The sequence below is a fragment of the Mirounga angustirostris genome, unplaced genomic scaffold (genome assembly GCF_029215605.1).
Source record: "Mirounga angustirostris isolate CCGP_5_RB_7025 unplaced genomic scaffold, mMirAng1.0.hap1 SCAF_3, whole genome shotgun sequence".
NCBI classification, from domain to species: Eukaryota; Metazoa; Chordata; class Mammalia; order Carnivora; family Phocidae; genus Mirounga; species Mirounga angustirostris.
Window position 1 is genome coordinate 1,115,652 of NW_026991711.1, and position 20,202 is coordinate 1,135,853.

General features: G+C 58.6%; 1 protein-coding gene across 8 annotated transcripts in view; it reads right to left on the reverse strand.

The window, feature by feature from the left end:
* The window catches only part of ATP11A (ATPase phospholipid transporting 11A), a 121,398-nt gene that overhangs the window by 62,863 nt on the left and 38,333 nt on the right, over nt 1–20,202 (reverse strand). For all 8 annotated transcript variants that reach the window (XR_006789794.3, XM_045869727.3, XM_045869731.3 and 5 more), the window contains exon 2: nt 5,311–5,433. Coding sequence is in view for 7 of the 8 variants with exons in the window: in XM_045869727.3 (XP_045725683.2) it covers nt 5,311–5,433 (123 nt within the window). In the remaining variant the exon portion in view is untranslated. The remainder of the gene's footprint in view (nt 1–5,310; nt 5,434–20,202) is intronic.

Here is a 20,202-nt window from a genome sequence, read left to right on the forward strand (position 1 = left end):
TAGTTTGCTGAAACTCTTCATCAGCAATGGTGTTGGATTCTGTCAAGCGTGCACAAGGCTTTCTCCATCTGAGTGCAAACAGACTGAGAACCAAACAGAAGGTCTCCTGATCAGAAATGTAGCCACAGACACTAAGAGAGGGTAGAGAACACAGAGCTAGATCTTCTTCACCTCCGTTTCTCCATTACAGAAAAACAAAAACAGAAACCAACCCCGACAGCCAATTCTCCCAAAATATAGACAATGTGTCCCCCCCAAACCCCCCCAAAAAACAAAAACAAAAAAGCCATGTTTTGAATTCTTAATTTGCTACCCTACCTCGGGATAATTTGGCCACTCTATGGAATTCAGAAAATATTTACTCTTTGTTCCACTGCAAAACACACAGCCTTTGTGGAGTCAGACCCCGTATCCAGCATGGTCTTGACACTTAAAAATCAAGAAAATTTTAGCAAATTATTTCAGGACTGTGTTCTAGTTTTTCCTGTATAAAGTAAGCATGCTAGCATGAGCCCTGAAGGAGTGCAGCTGGGTTCAAAGTTCTGGCTTAAACTGGTGCTGAAAACATAACGGGACATTAAAATTCTATAGCTCGACAAACAGTACAAACACAGGGAACCTTTTTACATTTTTAAGAAAGATAAATAAGTTTTTTTCTTTTAAATGGGCCATAATGAAAAAGTCACTTTCCCTTAACTTTTAAAAGGAACGTAAGTTATTAGGCAGTCACAGCATTTATGCCTCACTTTTGTGTTTCTGTGACCAGCCTGGAATGATCCGTGATCCTTCACAGATTTCCCGATTCCAAGATGGAACTGTTTTTAAGGCCCCACCCCGTGAAACCGACCTACTGCCCAGCACCCACGCCCATACTCACTATCTGTGAATCAAAAATGTCCCCAAGGACCTATGTTACTCAGTACCAAAATCACATTAATGGAAAAAGCTCCCACTTAAAACCCCATCTTCCCGGGGCGCCTGGGTGGCTCAGTTGGTTAAAACCCCATCTTCTGTCTCCCGAAGTGTCTACAGATGAAAACCCAGGGCTGTTCAGGATCTGCTTCACAACGCTGGTGGAGGACCGTGGGACCCGGGGGGAGCCGCTGGGGTGACAAGGGCGTGAGAGCCTCATCACAGCACCCTCTGACCTCCTACACATTCTTGAACGTTTCCACGTTAGAAAGCTTTCGTCTTCTACGTGTAATGAAATAAAACAGAAGGTCACCTGCTTCCGAATGGGAGAACCCTAGAACATCACGTGAACGTCTGGTCTTGTCCTATTTGTGCCGTTTCCGGACCCCTTTCAGCATCCCAAATCTCGTGTGCCCGGGGCTGGCTCAGATTTGGAACTGAAAGCCACTTGAATGATTGCTTCCTGCTAATCAGGCGTGGAGAAGCCACGCGGCAGCTTAAACGTTACACCTTGTAATCCCCATATTTCACAGGATAAATCACCATAATGAATCATCACTGCTGATTATTAACGTGGTCAAAAAGAGGGTCACTAATTCCGGATGGCGTATGACAAGAAAAGTGAAAAACAGTGAGCTAATCTGAACGCGAGCGGGTGCGCGGGAAGAGGAGCACCACGCGGGTGGGATACGGTAAACGGGCACTGGGTGACACACGAGAGCCGGCAAGCGGAGGACGGAGGGGCCACCGCACATGCTTTGTCCTCCTTACGTCTGGGGAGCTGAGTGTCTGAGCGGACACGGGGCCACGATGTCACGCGCTCCGCGGACCCTGGCACGGTATCAGGCCCTGGCTCCCGTGGCCGTCCCGGCAGCAGCCGGCACGTAGTCCTGGGGTCCCCGGGCTCAGCCGCGTGCCTGGGATGAAGGGAGGCGGCCGGAGCACCTCCCTTCACCCCGATGTGGAACGGCACGGGACAGCTGCTATTCCTCGCTTTTCGCTCACACTGCCAACACTTCACGCGGGAGGGTCTGCGAGCAGAACACCTGACCAGCACCCGGCTCGGTTCTGCGGTGGTCACCGTGGTTCTGTGAGTCGCTGGGAGCGTGGATCAGGACAAAGAAGAATGTGGCCCACCTGGTCTACCCCAGAAATGTGGTGGGAGGAAACCAGAGATAAGCCCTGGGCACTGTTCTCTGCCAAGCGCTGGGAGGTCGGACGAGAACATGCGGGAAGCGGCCTTGGCTCTGCAGGACCTGAGCACGGGCCCGGCACCCAGCCGTGCACAGAGCCCCAATCGCCCCTAGGACGTGTCTGCGTACCCGGAGTTGAGCTTCCTCGTTCATGTATGACTGGGAGACCGGGATGTAAAAACAGAAAATTACACCCCATTCTGGATCCCCGATGTCAGAAAAATGAGTGCGCATCGTGACGGGCCAGTGAGGGGTAGTGCTGGTGCCACGGGTGCCACGGGTGCCACGGGGAAGGTGCGGGCTCAGCGGCAGATGCACAGCTGAAGGTCGATCCACGGGCTTTGCTCTGAGGCTGGTTCTTCTCCAGTGGGCCGCGCTTCACTCGACGTCCGCAGGAATGCCGTCCATCCACACCTCGTTGGAAAAGGTAATCTTCGCCTGCCAACGATCACAGGTGACGCAGCTTTCTCGAAGGTACGGACAGACAGCATAGCCTGAGCCCCGCGTGTAACCATAGTGTCCTGAGGTCAGAGCTGGCAGCCACACGCATCCTGTGCCCCAAGGACAATCTCGTGAAACTGATGGAGCTGTGGCCGGTCCTTCTCCTGAAGCTGGGATCTGCTTGCCCGTGAGCTCGAGCAGCCGCTGGGTGCACGCGGTCAGAGGCAAAGGCAAGGGGATGCGTTTCTCCTTCATCCCAGACACCTGCCCAGGGTGTCTCCCAGAAAGGAACCTGAACCCTCATCAATCACTGAGGCCAACATCGGCCCACCCGTGGAACAGGTCCACGTCGAGCATGGCGGGCTGGCTTTTTCACCCCCGTGTGAAAGCTCTCCGACTGAACACGATCAAGCTTGTGGAGCGAGGCTTCTCTGCCTGGATGAGTCTTAGCTGGTGGTCTTCTTTTAAGATAAATGTGTTCTTCCCAAGAAAACGTACATACGTTACAACATACATTCTCCACACCTGCTGGGACTTAGGTTTTACCAGTTACGTTGTTTATGCCGTATACCCTGGGCTGTTTTTAAATGAAAGCAATTATGGGCTCTAGCTGCTGGCAGACGTCAGGGCTGCCGTCCACCCCGCCAACAGAGCTCGTGCGCGGTCCTTGGCCTTCTGAGAGCCTCTTCCGTACGACTCCGATTAGCGCAGACGCTGTGCTGTACGTGATTTCTCCTTAAATGACACACCATCATCCCCCGTGCACGGGCGTTGAGCCACTAACCCCGCCTCTCCGAGGAAGGGCGAGTCCTCTTGGAACAAAGAGGAGCGAGGATGCAGGGCCCCTCCCGCTCTGAGCGGGGACACAGGCTCCAACCGTCTGTGTGGCCTCAGCCTGACCTGCCTCTTACAAGGATGTTGACTCAGTTCTTCCTGCCCTGAAGGAGCTTTCCTGAGAAGGACCCATTGTGAAAAACCCCGGGATGCTGCACGTCTGTCTCAAACGCTCCTTCCTCCACCGCTTTGTCAAAAACTGAGACAGCGCTGGGGGCCCAGTGTGGGTAGGGCAGCTGGGGACATGGGTGCCACCCCAGGGAGAGAAAAGGTGGGAAGACGACAAGGCACCTCAAAATCACTGTGGGAGTATTTGAAAGAAAAAAATGAAGATAATAAACTGGCTCTACAACTTGAGTCAGAGCACAAAGAGTCAAGAATAGGATTTAGAAATCGCTGCTTTTGGTTGTCTCCCCTAAAACACTGACAGGGCTTTTTGTCCTAAACAAAGCATCCTTCAGCATCTGGCTATATTCCACCAAATGCATCAGGAAGGCCCTTGGACGGCCTCAGTCAACCAGAGGCCTTGTCTTCCAGAAGGTTCCTCTGCACAGCCCTGTGCAGAACTTCCCACATCGACCCGAAAGGCACTGGGGGCTTTGTCCCTAGAGGGAGAAACCAACCGCAGCGGGAAGCCATCGGTGGCCGAAGGGCCCGACACACGTCCTGCTGGCTGGACACTGGGCAGTGTGGGCGGCTTTGAGCCCCGTCACCTGCCCCCGCCCTGCCCTGCTCAGCGCATGCGGCACCTGCAGCCGCGGCATCCAGCGCGCTTCCCTGACTCTCGAAGCACTTGAACAGCACAGGAGCTGATTTTTAAGATGTGTGACGGAGGTTCCTTTCCTGTGTCGGGCCCACCGGTGACGCAGTCTTCAGTGAGCTCCAGCTGAGACCGCTCAGTTTACACAGGTCACCACTGCAAAGACCCCGGCACCCCGGGAAAGGTCCTGCTCGGCCACGTCCCCCGCACGCATCCCTCTGGGCGACCACGTACCATGCACACTGCGTGGGATTTCCGTGATGAGCAATCTGCTTGTCCACACGGCGAGTCTGGCGAATCGAAGCTAGGATCATCATCGTCACTGTTATTTTCCATCACAGTTTTAAATAAAATCGGTCCATTTAAAAAAAGAGCCTTGAAAAGCAAAGCTTTTCTGTTCTCAAGTATTCTTAAACTTAGGGCAATCTCTGATAGCTTCCTGAGGAATTCGGTAGCTCTACCACACATATCCAGACACGTGGGCCACACAGGGATCTAGTGGGCCCACCACACAGGTGTGCCCACCCGGGACACACAGCCATGTGTGCGCACGCCCTCATGGATGCATGGGTATGTGCGTCTAACGGGAAAGTTCTCTAAAATCCGGGAAGCCATCGTTTACGTTTTTTGCTCAAAGCCGTCCTGGAGAGCCACTGACCGGTGACTCAGCAAGCCTGTGAAGTGTGCCTCTGTTCCTGTGCTCCAGGCAAGGAGAACACGCGCTTCACTTGAGTGAGGACATCCCCATCACGGCCTTCCTGCGGCACTTGCCACGCCACCTGACAGACTGGGACACGTGCCCAGTGTTCCTGTCGACAAGGGGGCTGCACGTACCTCCTGCCACCAGGGACATTCAGTGTCATCTCTATAGGTGAGGAGACCCTGGCGGGGGTGGGACGTGGCCGGGCAGGAAACACATCAGTGGCAGAAGTAGGCCTCCCGCGTCCGTGGCATGTTAAAGAGACGTGAAGGACAGGTGGTCTAACACACAGGATGCACGTCCCACCAGCTGTGGGGACAAGCTACGGACGAGTGGGCCAGCCCCACGCAGACGCCAACAGCAGTGTTCAGTGGGGTGGGCAGCGTCCGCGGCGATGGCCCCAGGAGCAGAGCGGGTAACCGCCGTCCCCACAGGGCCCATGGGAAACAAGGTCCCAGACAGAAGCTCACCTTGGAGGAGACGATTCTGTTGTCGGGGTGCCTCTGCGGAATGTAGGCCTCAGCACCTGGGGGGGGCTCCCTGTGCCCCACGTAGATGGTCCGACTGTCCACCCAGTTCTCTTCTCCAGCACACTGCGGGAAACAGAGCGGCGTTAGTGGGGACAGCCCCCCCGAGTGCTGGCTAACACGCGGCCTCACCTACGGAACCTGCGCCGGGCCCCACCTGCCGAGGCCTGAGCTGCCCCGATCTCACTCAACCCCCACGGCCTACGCTCCCCAAGGCACCAGTCTGAGCGGGTGGTCTGCACCCCTGCGGGAGCCGGCAGGAAAACCCTTCCAATCTGGTCGTCGGGGAAGAACACGGCGGGCTCCTGCAGACGGAGTGCTCAGCACGACCCTCAGGCCTCCCACAGAAGACAGCCTGTCAGACACGTGCGAGCAGGTCTTTAACGAGAGGGTAAGACTGCGAGTGCAGGATGGAGCTGTGAGCTGTCTCCCGTCTCCCTGCTCAAGGGCTCTCCTGGGAAGACGGGCGGCTGGGCTCTGACCCGTCCTCACGTTATTCAAAGGGTCATGCCCATGAGGCACAAGGTAAACATCTTCCGACCAGAAGAATCTTGACAACACTCATCCAACCCTACGCTGTCAGCACGGAGGTACCAAGACCCCACAGCTACAGACAGAAGCTAAAATAAAGCCTCACACAGCAGTCCAGCTCAGGGTCTTGTCCCCCCCACCCAGGCCGGCGGCCCGGCTCACTCAGGGTCCTGTCCCCCCCACCCAGGCCGGCGGCCCAGCTCACTCAGGGTCCTGTCCCCCCCACCCAGGCCGGTGGCCCAGCTCACTCAGGGTCCTGTCCCCCCCACCCAGGCCGGTGGCCCAGCTCACTCAGGGTCCTGTCCCCCCACCCAGGCCGGCGGCCCAGCTCACTCAGGGTCCTGTCCCCCCCACCCAGGCCGGTGGCCCAGCTCACTCAGGGTCCTGTCCCCCCCCACCCCCAGGCCGGTGGCCCAGCTCAGGGTCCTGTCCCCCCCACCCAGGCCGGCGGCCCAGCTCACTCAGGGTCCTGTCCCCCCCACCCAGGCCGGCGGCCCAGCTCACTCAGGGTCCTGTCCCCCCCCACCCCCAGGCCGGTGGCCCAGCTCAGGGTCCTGTCCCCCCCACCCAGGCCGGCGGCCCAGCTCACTCAGGGTCCTGTCCCCCCCACCCCCAGGCCAGCGGCCCAGCTCAGGGTCCTGTCCCCCCCACCCAGGCCGGCGGCCCAGCTCACTCAGGGTCCTGTCCCCCCCACCCAGGCCGGTGGCCCAGCTCACTCAGGGTCCTGTCCCCCCACCCAGGCCGGCGGCCCAGCTCACTCAGGGTCCTGTCCCCCCCCACCCCCAGGCCAGCGGCCCAGCTCAGGGTCCTGTCCCCCCCACCCAGGCCGGCGGCCCAGCTCACTCAGGGTCCTGTCCCCCCCCACCCCCAGGCCGGTGGCCCAGCTCAGGGTCCTGTCCCCCCAACCCAGGCCGGCGGCCTAGCTCAAGCCTGCTGGGCTACGGGAAGCGGTGGGAAAAGGGGGTCAGTGTGACAGGACAGGAAGAAGGGTGGGTCAGACCAAAGCTCGGGCTCGGTTGTCACTGAACACAAGCCTCATGCAGCTCCTCGGAGCCCGAGGACAGCCCGCAGCCACAGCTGTCGACAACGAACAGAGCACGAAATGACGTGGGCAGCCATGCGGGAGTCCGGGTCTTCTGCCTCCCTCTCGCTGTGGGTCGGGAGGCTGCGCTCCTGAAGCCACGTGGATAGGGTAACGTGAGTGACAGCATCTCTGCTGGCTGAGCTCAGGAGAGCCTCACATCAGCTCGTTTTGTTTTTTTGCTCACGCACCACTGGTTTGCCCATCCCCACCTTCTTGGGGTAAGGAGCGTCCAGGTGCGCCCCCAGCACACGCATGCACCTTCCCTCAGCCAACGCCGCCTCCAGGCCTCCTGTTAGGGCCTGGCTTTGCGAGACGGCCATGCAGACTGAGGGCGGAGACCCACCTGGTCTCCTAACTCCACCCGTGTTTCCGGACACGCTCACCAGGGACTCGGGAAATGCAAGATCCCCGGGAGAGAACGGGCTGGCCCCTCACTGGCAGGAACTCAGGACGTGGCCCTCCCAAGAGCCCGCGGCCCTACAGGAACCCGGCGCCACGAGGGCCAGGCCACACCTGAGCCGTGTGAGCCCTCCCCCACCGCCTCACGCCCCTTCCTGCTGGCCTTCCCACTTCAGGGGTGCTGACTAAACTGCCTCGTAAGAGCTTCATATCTCAATCTCTGGGTGCCCGATATCCCTTTATTTCTCTGGACACAGCCAGGGGGCTTCTCATGGCCGCAGATTTGCAAACTTACGTTGAAAAAGAATACATGATAAAGAAACCCGGAAAAGAAAGAAACATAAAAACATAACTTTTAATACAAAAATGAAAATCCTGAAAACCTTTCTCCAGCCACTGGCTTTCGGCCCCACTAGGCAGGCGGAGGCGCCCGCTGCCCCGGAGGGGTCCCCCGTCCCTAGGGAGGCAGAGTCGGAATGAACGTTATCAAGGCCAACTCACACCCTCCACACTGTCCAGCGGACACGCGCGGTTTCCACATGATCATGTAACACCTCAAATACGACCCCACGGGGCAGTGCCAACCTACAGCCCACGAGCACTGCCTCTCAGAGTCGGCTCTTCCTCGTTCCCCCCACCTAACCTGCAATGCGGTAAATCAGTTACATCTTCCCAAGAGACGTGATTAACACTCCTTACAAATCGCGGTATTTCAAGGGTATTTACATCCTGCTGCCGAGCAAAATAGCAGGTCACATGTCCGAATTACAAATGCAGAGTTGTTTCAGCGATTAATTTTAAATCTACAAAGTGTCAAAATAAATATACCTACCCGCCTGTCTCTCTTCACCGCAGTGTCCCCACACCAGGAGAAACCTCATGGCCATTCCTGTCCCGCTGGACTGGACGGATGCAGAGGAAGGGATGGCAGGCTGGGCCTGGAGAGCGAGCGCCCTTCAGAGGGGAGGGCCACACTCCCTCGCCGCCAGGTGCTTCGCGGAAGGAGGGAAACGCTTCGCCACCAGCAGCGGAGGGAACGGGCTCTTTCCCTTTGCCCGGGCACCTCTCTTTGGGGATAGAGACGGAGGGGCTGACCTGGGAGGGGGTGGGGTGGCCCGCAGAGGCTGCACCGGGCTGCCACAGACTGGGGGGATGAGCGGGCTGCAGACCCCTCACGCACGCACCAGCCACCCCAAGCCTCTGCTGACTTTGGAACACACGCCGTGTGGCTGTGGGACCTGCCTCCCCTCGGGTCCCCGCTTCACCCAGAGCTGTGAAATCTCTCCCTCGCCCCCAGACGGCAGGGCAGAGCGTGGTGAAGGCGGTGGGGACCCTGGAACCTGCGTGTGCCCCTAACACAGGCCCTGGGTCACCGAGGGCTGTGCAGGTGTGGACGACAGACTTACGCACAGGGGCCAAATGTGATGAGCTCCCCCAGACCTTAGTGCATGGAAGGCCAAGCCCACGCCCCGTGCTGTCTTCCCAGCCTCGGCCTAGGACCTGTGGTGACCAGCAGGCCTGCACAGAGCCAACCCCACGAAGCCACGAGGGCACCCGGCTTGTCTGCTCAGAAGGGAGGGGAAGCACAGCCAGAACGTGCTGGGCTTGGAGCCAGGGGACCCCACACGGCTCCGGAAACAAAGGCTCCGGTGGGAGTCTGAAAGCACCACAGGGCCCGCGCTGTGTGCGAAGTTCCAGGTGCAGAGCTCCGTCTGTACACCCTCAGCCTGAGCAGCAAGGAAGCGACAGAGCCGTGGTCACAACGCCCTCGCGCCGAGGGCCCGTTCCAGAGGGCACGGAAGCGGGGAGCGAGCAGCCCGCGCCTCATCGCCTGGGAGACCGTGAGAAACCGTCCGACACCCACTCGGGACACAGGGATCTGGGGGGCGGTGACCCAGAGCGCCCCACAGATTCCCGTGTTCCTCGGGGACCGTGAGCACAGGTCCCCGTGGCTCCCCGACAAGAACGCTCACAAACCGTAGCTAATAGCAGATTTGTACCTGGGGCACACGAAAGACCAAACTCAGTCATAAAAAGACCAGTACAAGGATTTGAACAGACATTTCCCCAAAGATCCACAAATGGCCAACAGTCATCAGAGAAATGAGACCATACCCTGGCCGCACGCGACAGACGCCACACCCGGACGCCGTGACTCCGTCTACACGGCAGGCCCAGAAGGCAAGTCCACAGACAGAAGGCAGATGCGAGGCGACCGGGGGCTGGCGGGGGAGTGGGTGCTAATGGGAACTGGATGATGAAAGTGTTGTCAAGCTACACTGTGGTGGTGGTCCCGTAACTTGGTCAATGTACTAAAAACCACTTTCAAGAGCTGGATTTTGGGACATGTGAACTCTATCCCAATAATGCTGCCGGTTAGCTCTCCCCCCAAATCTGCAGGGTCACGGGCATGCTCACCCCTGCGCCGGGTCGCCCCCACTTCCCTCTCACGGCAGAGACGTGGATTCTACCAGATTCACTCCAGTTTGGGGAACCCGATAATGTTCTCAAGGTTCCATTTCTTTTTTTTTTTTTTTTTAAAGATTTTATTTATTTATTTGAGAGAGAGAATGAGAGAGAGAGAGCACATGAGAGGGGGGAGGGTCAGAGGGAGAAGCAGACTCCCCGCCGAGCAGGGAGCCCGATGCGGGACTCGATCCCGGGACTCCAGGATCATGACCTGAGCCGAAGGCAGTCGCTCAACCGACTGAGCCACCCAGGCGCCCCTCAAGGTTCCATTTCTAATAAGATGCATTTTCTAACAGATAAACCTGAGTTCAGGGTGTTTCCAAAAGAGCATGCCTGGCAGCTGAGGCACTTGGAACTTGCTGCCCAAGTGAAACGGGGCAGACTGCCAAGCAGAGGCACCGTCCGCTCACACTCTGGGCACAGACCACGCGGGACCCCTCAGCTCGGGGCAGGGCTGTGGCTGCAGCGGCTGCCCCTCCCAGAAGGCAGACGACCCCCGCCCCGCCACCCCAGGGACAAGAGGCCTCCGAACTCAGAATTCCATCACAACGTGGCCGAATGGCCGCTCACGGCAGCACTCGGGCCTTCGCCAGCGCGGCCGGAGCTCCGATAGGATGCGGGTGGGTCCCGATGCCGCGGTCGGAAAGCGCACAGGACACAAGAGACCGTCAAGAATATGCCGGAAATCGATTTCAGCCTGTGTTGTCGCCTAATGGGAGTTTCGAATGTCCGCTAAAACAAGCCAAACCGATTAGCCGAATTACACGGTGGGGCTGGAACAGAAGCGTGTAACCCGAGCGCAGTCTCTTTGGTGGTCCTCCCGACAACCACCGTTCGCGTTACGAGGATCCAATGACAAAGCAGTCATGGTTCTCGAATACATGATAAAGAAAGCCGACAGAAGCACCGTTTCCTGTTTGATGGGTAAGAAGCTAATACAGAGCTTAGGTGTTTCTAAAAATAGGCCCTCTTCTGGCTCATTCTCCGCAAGGGTTCCAGCGCCCCAACGGAGACGGCGCACGCTTGGCGCCTGCCCTCCCAGCCCCCAGCCCACGTGCCCGCCGCTGCGCGCTCAGCTCCACAGCCCGCACCTCCTGGTTTCCACTCTGCTTCTGCAGGCCTCGCAGGGGTACAATAATTAAAATCAGGCTCCAGCTGCATCAGCAACATGAACATTCCCTGCCGCGAACCACCAGCCGCTCGGCAGCCGGGGGGGCAGGGCCTGGACCTCGTGGTTCGCGGCGCGTGGCTCCCTCTGTTCCTAGCAGACCTGAGCCCCGGAGTCTCTGTCAGCACCACCTCCCACCATCGTCAGCCAGTTTTCCTTCCCAGGCAACTGTGGGGCATTTTCCCGCTAGGAACACATTTCCAAACACAAAACCACTTGGATCACAAAAGCACCAGGGATACTCCACATCATCTGAAAACACTGACCATCTGGAAACTGTTAAACGTCAGCTGACCTAAGCTGAAATTTACTGAGTCCAGAATCGAAATAAAAATTCTAACCACAAATGACTTTCAGCCTGCCCTGGCCTCGCCTGACTCGGACGGTTAAGAGTGGTAGAGACACAGAGCTCCAGGAGCACGTGCACCGGGACATGCCAAGGGCAGCAGAAGGGGACAGCGCACCCAGCAGCTGAGGACACAGGCAGGGTGAGAGCAAAACCCCCACTGAGGACAGTGGGTAGCGGTCAAGTGCCAAACCCTGGTTCTTCACAGAGCGCTGTAAAAACCGGCCCCCAGGAGGCCGGCGTGAAAACCACACTATTTCTGGATTCATGTCCCACTACAGATTCTCTCCTTCTAGAGATGAATTAGCCAGAAAACGAAGCAAAGGTACCGAATTCGCAAACAAGAACATGCTGGGGTACACGTGGCTTTCAGCGGCTTCCGCTGCAGTGTAGACGGATTTTCTGAACACTGAGTGCACATGTGCTGAAGGCATGTGCAGGACGGGGTGTGGAAATACAGCACTGTGTGCGGGAATCCGGGCACAGCACCCCCCCCGCCCCCCGGCTGCACACAGGTGGAGTCTGGTGGGAGTCTCTGGAGCCCCGAAGTATAGTTTTGGGGAAAATAACCGCAGTACAGCAACCCAAGCCCAGAGGTCAGGGGAAGTCAGGGAACCCGCTTAGGTTCGTGGCGGGTGTGGCCAGGAGGGACGTGCCAGGGACCGGCACAGGGTCGCCTCTCACCGCGTGAGGCTCCTGACCCCAAGCTGTGGCCACTCCAGGGAGAGGTGCCGACTCCAAGGCTCACACTGCATCTGAAGACTCAGCAGGAAACCAAGAACCTGCAAGATCCTAACAATCTTCATGCTGACTTCACGTTAATACCATTTTGGACGTATCGGGTGAAATAAACGTACTCTGGGACTTCACTTCGCGTGTGTCTTTGCGGTTTTCAGATGCGACACGTGGCACCTCTGTACCCCCCCAGGAGACACCGGGTGCCGCCGCCCCGTCACCTGGAGTGAGGCTGCCGGGGGTGCACACAAGCCCCTCATTGGAAGGAAGGGGGCAGCTCGCCCGCCAGGGAGGGCGCCGTCCTCCACAAGCCCGGGTGGGGGCGAGAGGTCAGGCCCCTGGGGTGACTGACCGTTGCCCAACACGTCCCCTCACTTCCCGACAGCGGCCCAACATCAGTGGTCCTTCATTTTAAGAGCTGGTGACTCATCGCGAGAGCTGCCCTGCTCTCCGCAGGGACACGTAACTGTTTCGTCTGACTCAGGTTCACTCAGGGAGTGTCGGTACTTTCTTCTTCCTTCTTTGGGCCGTTTCCAATCCACCGTGTCACAGACACTCCAGAGGCGCAGTGGTTGAACGCAGGCCCAGGCCGGGGATGGGCGAGCCGGACCAAGAGGAGAGGCCAGAGGGCAGCCCCTGGGCTCTGCAGCAGAGGCCAGAGGGTGAGAGAAGCTTCCAGAAGCCGACAGAAGGAGGGTGCGTCCGTCGTGTCCGGGCCTCTGTGGGAGGGGAGCACTATCGCGGACAGGCCCCGGGTACCAGGTGATGGCAGGGCCGGGACCTCCTTCTCCCCAGCGGTACGCAGCGACAATCTGACCCGTCTGGTGATCCTGGAGGGCAGCCGTCCAGGCCCCCCACCAGCCCCGGATGAGAAGCAGGAAGAGCACAATCAGGAGGAGGGCTCCTGGCGTCCAGCTCTGACAGACCCCAGGCTGGCCACGGGGCCTCCCTGGAGACAGCTGGGGGGGGGCCGGCAACGTCTTCCTGAAAGGCCATGGGGCAGTGGGCCACCCTGCTCCCGGTCCGCAGCCCTGGTGGGGCCCCCAGCAGCAGGAGGGACGCAAGGGTTCCCGAGCATCCTCACAATAAGACTCTCAGCTGGGGAGGGAGGGGAAGGGGGGGCGAGCCTGCTTCAGACCAAGGAGGAGGCTGCTGGGTAAAACGAGGCCCTCCGTGGTGCTATGGGGTTGTCAGAGATGGGTGGAGACCACCACACAGCCAGGGCTGTGTTCTCGGAGTGCAGCCGTGGGGCTGGGGGCTCCCCAAGGGCCCGTGCATCTGCCCACCCACCCACAGCTCCAGCGTTCAGCGAGGCTGCATTTTCTGCAAGGCGAGGGGCTGCACGCTGCGGGGGCGGCAGGGGAGACAGGTAAGGGACCAGGGCGGGGTTGGCTGCGGAAGGCTGGGGAGGGGAGGGGGCGCACTGATCCGACCCCTCCCCCACCAGCCAGGCCGTCTGCAGCCCAGCTCTGCTCTCGGTGCACCAAGAGCCAGGTGGTGCGTGCTCACGGCCGCTGCACCTTTTGTGGGTCTCCATGATGCTGTCCCTGCAGCCAGACTCCACTGCAGAGCCCACAGGCTCCTGCCCACACGCCCCGGCAGTCTCCCGACCACGGTCCCGGCTATAAGAGGCCAGGTACCGCGGATCCCGCCGGGGATCCCACGCTCCCACGCCGCACGCACGTCGGATCCAAGATGGAACCACGCTCAGCCCAGAGGCCCTAACCCGCCGCGGCGGTGGCCACGAACCCTCACGAATGGTGTCGTTGACCCTGATGATGCAGGTTGGCCTGTCTAAGGAAGGTGGGACCGAATTACTGCTCTTCCAGGACCAACAGCAGGTGGTAAAGACACTGAATGAAAAATGCTCCTGGGAAGCAAAGCATCGGTCACACCAGCCGGCCTTCTGATGCGAACATACACTTTCCATATTCCATCCTGTGTCTGCCCCCACCACCAAACAGATGGACACGGATGTCAAGGAGAGCACGGAGCTCGCCCCAGTTAAAGACACTGAAGTCACACGGCCTGGGGGGGCCAAGGTGTCACACGGCTTCCAGGGGCGTCTTCAGGGGGCGCGGTCCATGCCTGTCCCTGTGGTGGGTTATCAGCCAACAGCCGAGTCAATGAGCTGCTCCAGGCGACCCGTCTGGGGTCTGCTGGTGGTGGGAGAGTCAGACCCCGGCTCCCTTCTGCTGACAAACACATCCTAATGTCCCCCTCGCTACGCAGTCCACGAGGACCATGCCGCCACGAAGCTGTTTCTAAAGGAAGATGGGAGGACCCACACCTGCACGTCAGCTGGGGCATCCCAGGAATGCACGGATACCCCCAGACTCCGGCACAACCATGCATGGACACGCCTGCCTTCCGTATGTTACTACCGTCAGTGCGACTCTCCAAAATGGTAACAGGTGCTGGTGAAGTTCCCAAGAACATAAAGTAAAATCTCCCTACGATTTATGTAACAGCTGATGTTTTTAAATATACCTGGGGTTTGTTGTAACAGACGTAGTAAGTCACGAAAAATCAGAAACGGCCATCACGAAGAACAGGGTTTTATATCCCAGTTCTCTAGAAACAGGAGGCAACAGGGAGCGGTCTGCGCCCACACCCCGCGCAGCCCAGAGGTGGGCCGTGATCTAGGAAGACGGCAGGAGTCAATGGTGAAGACGGGCTCACACCCAGGTCTGGGGACGCTGCTCCCACGTCTGAAGAGACTTTCAAGGCGGGTTTCTCCGTCTGCACACACACAGCTCCCGCCAGTGAGGAGGGCCCTGCGCCCCTGGCCATTCTCCTGCTAGGACCCCGCCCCTCCGCTCCGAGCCTGGAAGATTGGCTGCAAGGGGAGCCGAGTCGGGTGCAGCGGGAACCCTCACGTGGACGAACACCGTGACATCCCAAGAGCTCAGCCTCTAGGGACGGGGCTCTGGGCAAGAAGTCACGTTCAGTCCTGGATGAACACACCCACCAGCTTCCTCCCAGCGTGCAAATCCGGTGACACCGGGAGCATTCGTAAATACTTTTTGTTTCTGAGGTTTTGAACTTTATGATCCTGAATCAAATCATTCCATAGACTCTGTCATCTGAGCATAAGTGGGTGTGAGGGTCGCTGTCGAGTGACAACAGCTGGTGGGCGGGGAGTGAGGTGGGACTAGCTGCTCGGGGACGCCCCAGGATGCTCTGCGGCCATCACACCCCCGGACCCCATCGGGGGCTTTCCCTTCCCCTCACCTAACATCAGGGAGTTTTTATTGCAAGCGCTCTGAACCCCCGCTGGAGACTCAAGCCCTGGCCTCTCGGGCAGTTTGCTGACTTGAGGGCAGAGCAGTTTGTGACGGATGGAGCGGCTCGCTCCCGCGAAGACCATGCCAAGCCCTCACGGCCTTCGGGTCACAGCCCCTGACCTCGAGCCTGGCCTCCAGCTTGACAGCAGCAAGAGAAAAACCCCATCGCTTCTGCCGGGATTTACGAAGCCAGAAACAGTCACAGGAAAGACAACACGTTTTCCGCACACTTAGCGTCTATGCTTAGCTTTTTTTTTTTTTTTTTTTTTTGATTTTATTTATGTATTAGAGAGAGCACACAAGTGCATGAACGGGGGAGGGGAGAAGCAGAGGGAGAAGCAGGCTCCCTGCTGAGCAGGGACCCCCCCCCCCAACATGGGGCTCGATCCCAGGACCCCAGGGTCACAACCTGAGCTGAAGGCAGATGCTTCACCGACTGAGCCACCCAGGAGCCCCAGGGTAGCAGTTTAATAGGAAACAGGGAGCAATTTACCAATCTTCCTGAAAACATTTCTTATACCTCGATATTTTAATTTTTTATTTATTTTTTTTTAAAGATTTTATTTATTTATTTGAGACAGAATGAGAGAGAGAGAGAGCACATGAGAGGGGAGAGGGTCAGAGGGAGAAGCAGACTCCCCGCCGAGCAGGGAGCCCGATGCGGGACTCAATCCCGGGACTCCAGGATCATGACCTGAGCCGAAGGCAGTCGCTTAACCGACTGAGCCACCCAGGCGCCCCTACCTCGATATTTTTAAAGGATATGTTCAGCACCTACGTGGAGCCATGGAATTTGATGGCTGATTAATCCAAGGAGGTGGCGACCCCGTTACCCAATCAGACAGATGAAGGAATAGAAAGCCCGAGCAAGACAAAGTAGCTTTGCCAGACGGGGCAGGTCCAGGGTAAAACCCGGGGGTCTGGCTCCCTGTGCATGACCCCCCAGCCCAGCTGAACCAAGGCGAAGGGCCCGGTGCGCTGTTCCAGCCGGTCAGGACCAGGAGCGCAGAGGTAAGATTCCAGGGACTCATGCTGTGGACGCATGAATAATTAGAGGAGGATAAAAAACCCTCAGAGGTGTTAGTTTTCAGGATCTTGATAAGATCCAAACTCCATAGTAACAGGGATCATATTTAATGTCGGTTCTATCTTCTATCAGGGTCAGAAACTCAGGGAGGGCCAGGCAGGCAAGCGAGGGAAGTGGCAGGTGTGTCGCTCGGCGGGGCCGCTGTCCCAGGGCAGCCACGGGGATGCAGGAAAACAGGCTCCCACCTGCTGCTCGGAGCCTGGCTGAGCCCAGGAGCTTCGAGGCCTTTTGAAAACCACCCCCAGCACAAGCCAGGACATCTGATGCGAAGGTGTGACCACACAGCACCATAACTACGAAAAACACCCACGCAATGGACACACGAAACATTTACTACGGAAAAAAGTAACCCTCATCCCTCCCCGGCCACTGCATTTTCCATCCCAGCTTGACTCTGTCAAATTCGTATCAGAGTAGTAAACATCAGCTGTTGTGAACGCTGCCATCCTAACCAGCCTGGGGACCTCACGTCTCTGGACGGGGAGGAACCACGCCGGCTTTGAACGTGGACTTAACGTCGGCCTGGACCGGCCAGGAAAAAACTAGGCAGGTATGTTGAAGTTAGGACAGAATCCTCGTAAAAAGCAACACTGAAATGAGAACTTGGTCACCAGCAGTAAAGGTTTCCACCTGAAGGAGCTTTTCCCCCTAAGTCACCAAAAGCTGCGGCAGCACCAGGTGGTCCCGTGGGTGCGCGGGGGCCTCCATCCCTGCCTGAGGAGGGACGGGAGCATGGGACCGAGCGGCCCTCCTGTGACACGACTCCCCTGAGTTCTAGGTCCTGAGAGCAAATACGTGACTTGTGTTCCCCACGTGCTACGCGCCCGGGGACGCGGCTGAGAAACACGGCGGCTCCTGCTCTCGTCACAGACGTTCCCGCGAATCCGGCCTGGGCAGCACGCTGTCGTCGACAGCTTCCGACCGGTCGTCCCCGAAGCCCGCCAAGCTGCAGCCGCCACGGGGGCACGTGGACGCGGGGCAGACGACAGGACGGTCCGCTCTCTCTAATACAGAAACAAACACACCGCTACTCGAGTAAGAATTTGCCATTTCAGACTTGACGTCACTCTGGCAAAACAGCAGTAAAAGCAATTGGCTTTATAACAAAATGAAATAAAACAAAATAAAACAAAAGCTTCCAAGACAGGCTCCAAGGCCCTTCCAGACGCTCTCGGAGCATCTGTAACACAGCAAACGAGGGAGAGAGAAGTCGGACCCCAACTCTGATGTCAGGGTGAACGTCAGTTAGCTGAGCCGCCCGTGGTGACAGCGAAGTTTTACGGGTTTTAAGTGCAGTGACCTGCTAACGTAAACGGGGTCACGTCTGTGCTCCTGAACCGGGGGGACGGCGTCCGCACACCCGCGGGGGAGGAGCACCCAGAACAGGAGCGCCTGCAGAGCCCTGCTGATATGTGGGCAGCTGGCCCTGTGCGCCCCACCCTCTGCCCACACGATGCCAACAGCGCCCCTTCCTCATGGTGACAACCGAAAACGTCTCCAGATGTTCCGAGGTTCCTGGGGGCGGGGGAGGTCGAGACAAAATCAGTCCCAGTTGAGAAACTCTGCTGGAGCGAGACAGACCCGACTTTCGATCCCAGCACCAACGTGGAGAGGACTCAGCGGGGTCAGGTAGCTGGGGGGGTGGGGTGGGGACAGGGCGGCTGCCCCCGGCGGCTGGGTGAGGGGCTCCCTACCCCGGCAGGGTCATAGCCAAGTGCTGCCCACGGGACGAGAAGTGGATGCACCCCACTACCCACCTGGGGTTGCGCCTTCTGGAGAAACCTCTCCACCTTCTCCACCCTTGCATCCTGGGCTGTGTCCCAGAGACCACAGTGTAATCCCACGTCTTATATAAAACTCCGTGCTTTCCGGGTGATTACACCCACTAACGATGATGTTTCTCAAAGCAGTTATGATTCACACACATTAAAATTCTAATTTCAGCAGTTTTAATACCTTTCTGTTATCAGTTTACCGCAGGTCGTGGCTCAGTCATCAGGAGCGGCTGACCCTGGGTGAGGTGCCCACCCCCCAGGACGGCTACCCCAGATCGGCGAGGATGCGGGAGAGTTGACATCGCCTTACTCTGGGAGCGTGAAATGGTGCAGCCGCTTTGGACAACAGTTTGGTAGTTGCTTAAAACGTTAAACACAAAACAAAACCCATAAAAGCTACCACATGACCCAGCGGTTCCATAGCCAGGAACTCGCCCAGAAGAAGAGAAACACGCAGACACAAAACCTGTGAGTTCTGAGACTCAGTGACACGGCAACGGAAGCTCTGCCTGGGGTGCCCGGTCTCCTCTGTGTCCCTCTTCGCTCCGCAGGGGCTGCTGCCTGGGGGGAGGCCCACGTGGCCTGAGCCACGGCCGTGACAGGGAGCTGGGAGGGGCTCTGCCCGTTGGGCCCAGGAGGCGCCACCTGCACTTGGACTGCTGGCCCAGACGCTGAGGATCGCCAGAGGTTTTGGGGTTGGGGTGACTTGTGACTCAGCCAAGGTAACCGACAGCGGGTAACAGCTCACTGATGAAAGGTCACTGACGGGCACGCAGGTTGGGGCATCAGCTCCGTCACGGATCCTCAGAGGAAGGAACAGGATGTTGGCACGATCAGGTGCAGCGCGCCCTCTGAGCAGTCCTGCACACGAGGCCACGTCCGCAGGTCCGGCTGCTGAGGGCCACAGGCTAAGGGCCACGGGCTCAGCGGGATCTGACAGAGTGGCCCCAAAGCACCATGTGGGGCCCTTGGGACTCCGGGGAAGACTGGTCAGAGCTGCCTGGCCAGCGTGGGGAGACCCGTTTCCTGACCCTTCCCACGGGACAGTGTGACCGGCCACAGCCCCCACATGGGCACTGTCATGATGGAGCGTGGGCCACCGCATGGGACTTGCCGGAAGCCCCGGCCGCCACGCTCGTGCCGGAGCCGGAGTGCTGTCCTGGGGCCCGTGTGGGGCCGTGGCCGCCTCTGAAGGATCCACTTCCCAATCTTCATTGTGCTTTGGTCAGATGCCCGTTTGTACAGAAAAGCGAAATCTGAGGTCCTGCCTACAATTCAATGTTTTACAGGTTAACAGTTGCACTTAACTTGTGTTTTGGGTCTGGTTTTCTGGTGAGCACGAGCGAACGTCGGCAGGACGTGAGTATTGTTCTGATTACAAGTGAAGACGGGTCTCCGGGAAGTTTGCGCTGCTCGGCGCGGGAAGCCGTCCTGGGACGCGGCGAGTGACCGCAGGCAGCCTCTGGGACGACACACAGGCAGGAGGTGCGGCCTGTACTTTAACCCCTAAAAGAAGCCACAGAGCACCGGCATGCCGATTCGGCAAGGACGCCAGGCGAGCTGGGGGCACGTGGTGGACGCCTGGTGCCACCTGCCGCCTCCGGGCCCGGTGGGGACGGGCCGTCTGAGACCGTGGGGGTCTGGCGCAGTGTGAACTCTAGGCCTGCACGAGGGGTGCTGCCGCGGCGTCGGTAACGAGCGAGCCACGCCTTCACAAAGCGCTTCCGGCCTGTTTGGCAGGCATTACCGCGTTCACATGCGGGTCTGAACCTCACGACAGCCCCGGGAGACACCGTCTCACCCGCCGACCCGGGAGCTGAGAAACAGGCCAGGAGACAGCCAGCGACCTTTGTCCCCATCAAGTCGCCCCACGAACGACGGGAGGGCGGGGCGCTGCCCTGGCGCCACGGCAGCCCCGCATGTGGACAACACGCCCTTCTCGGCAGAGCTCTAA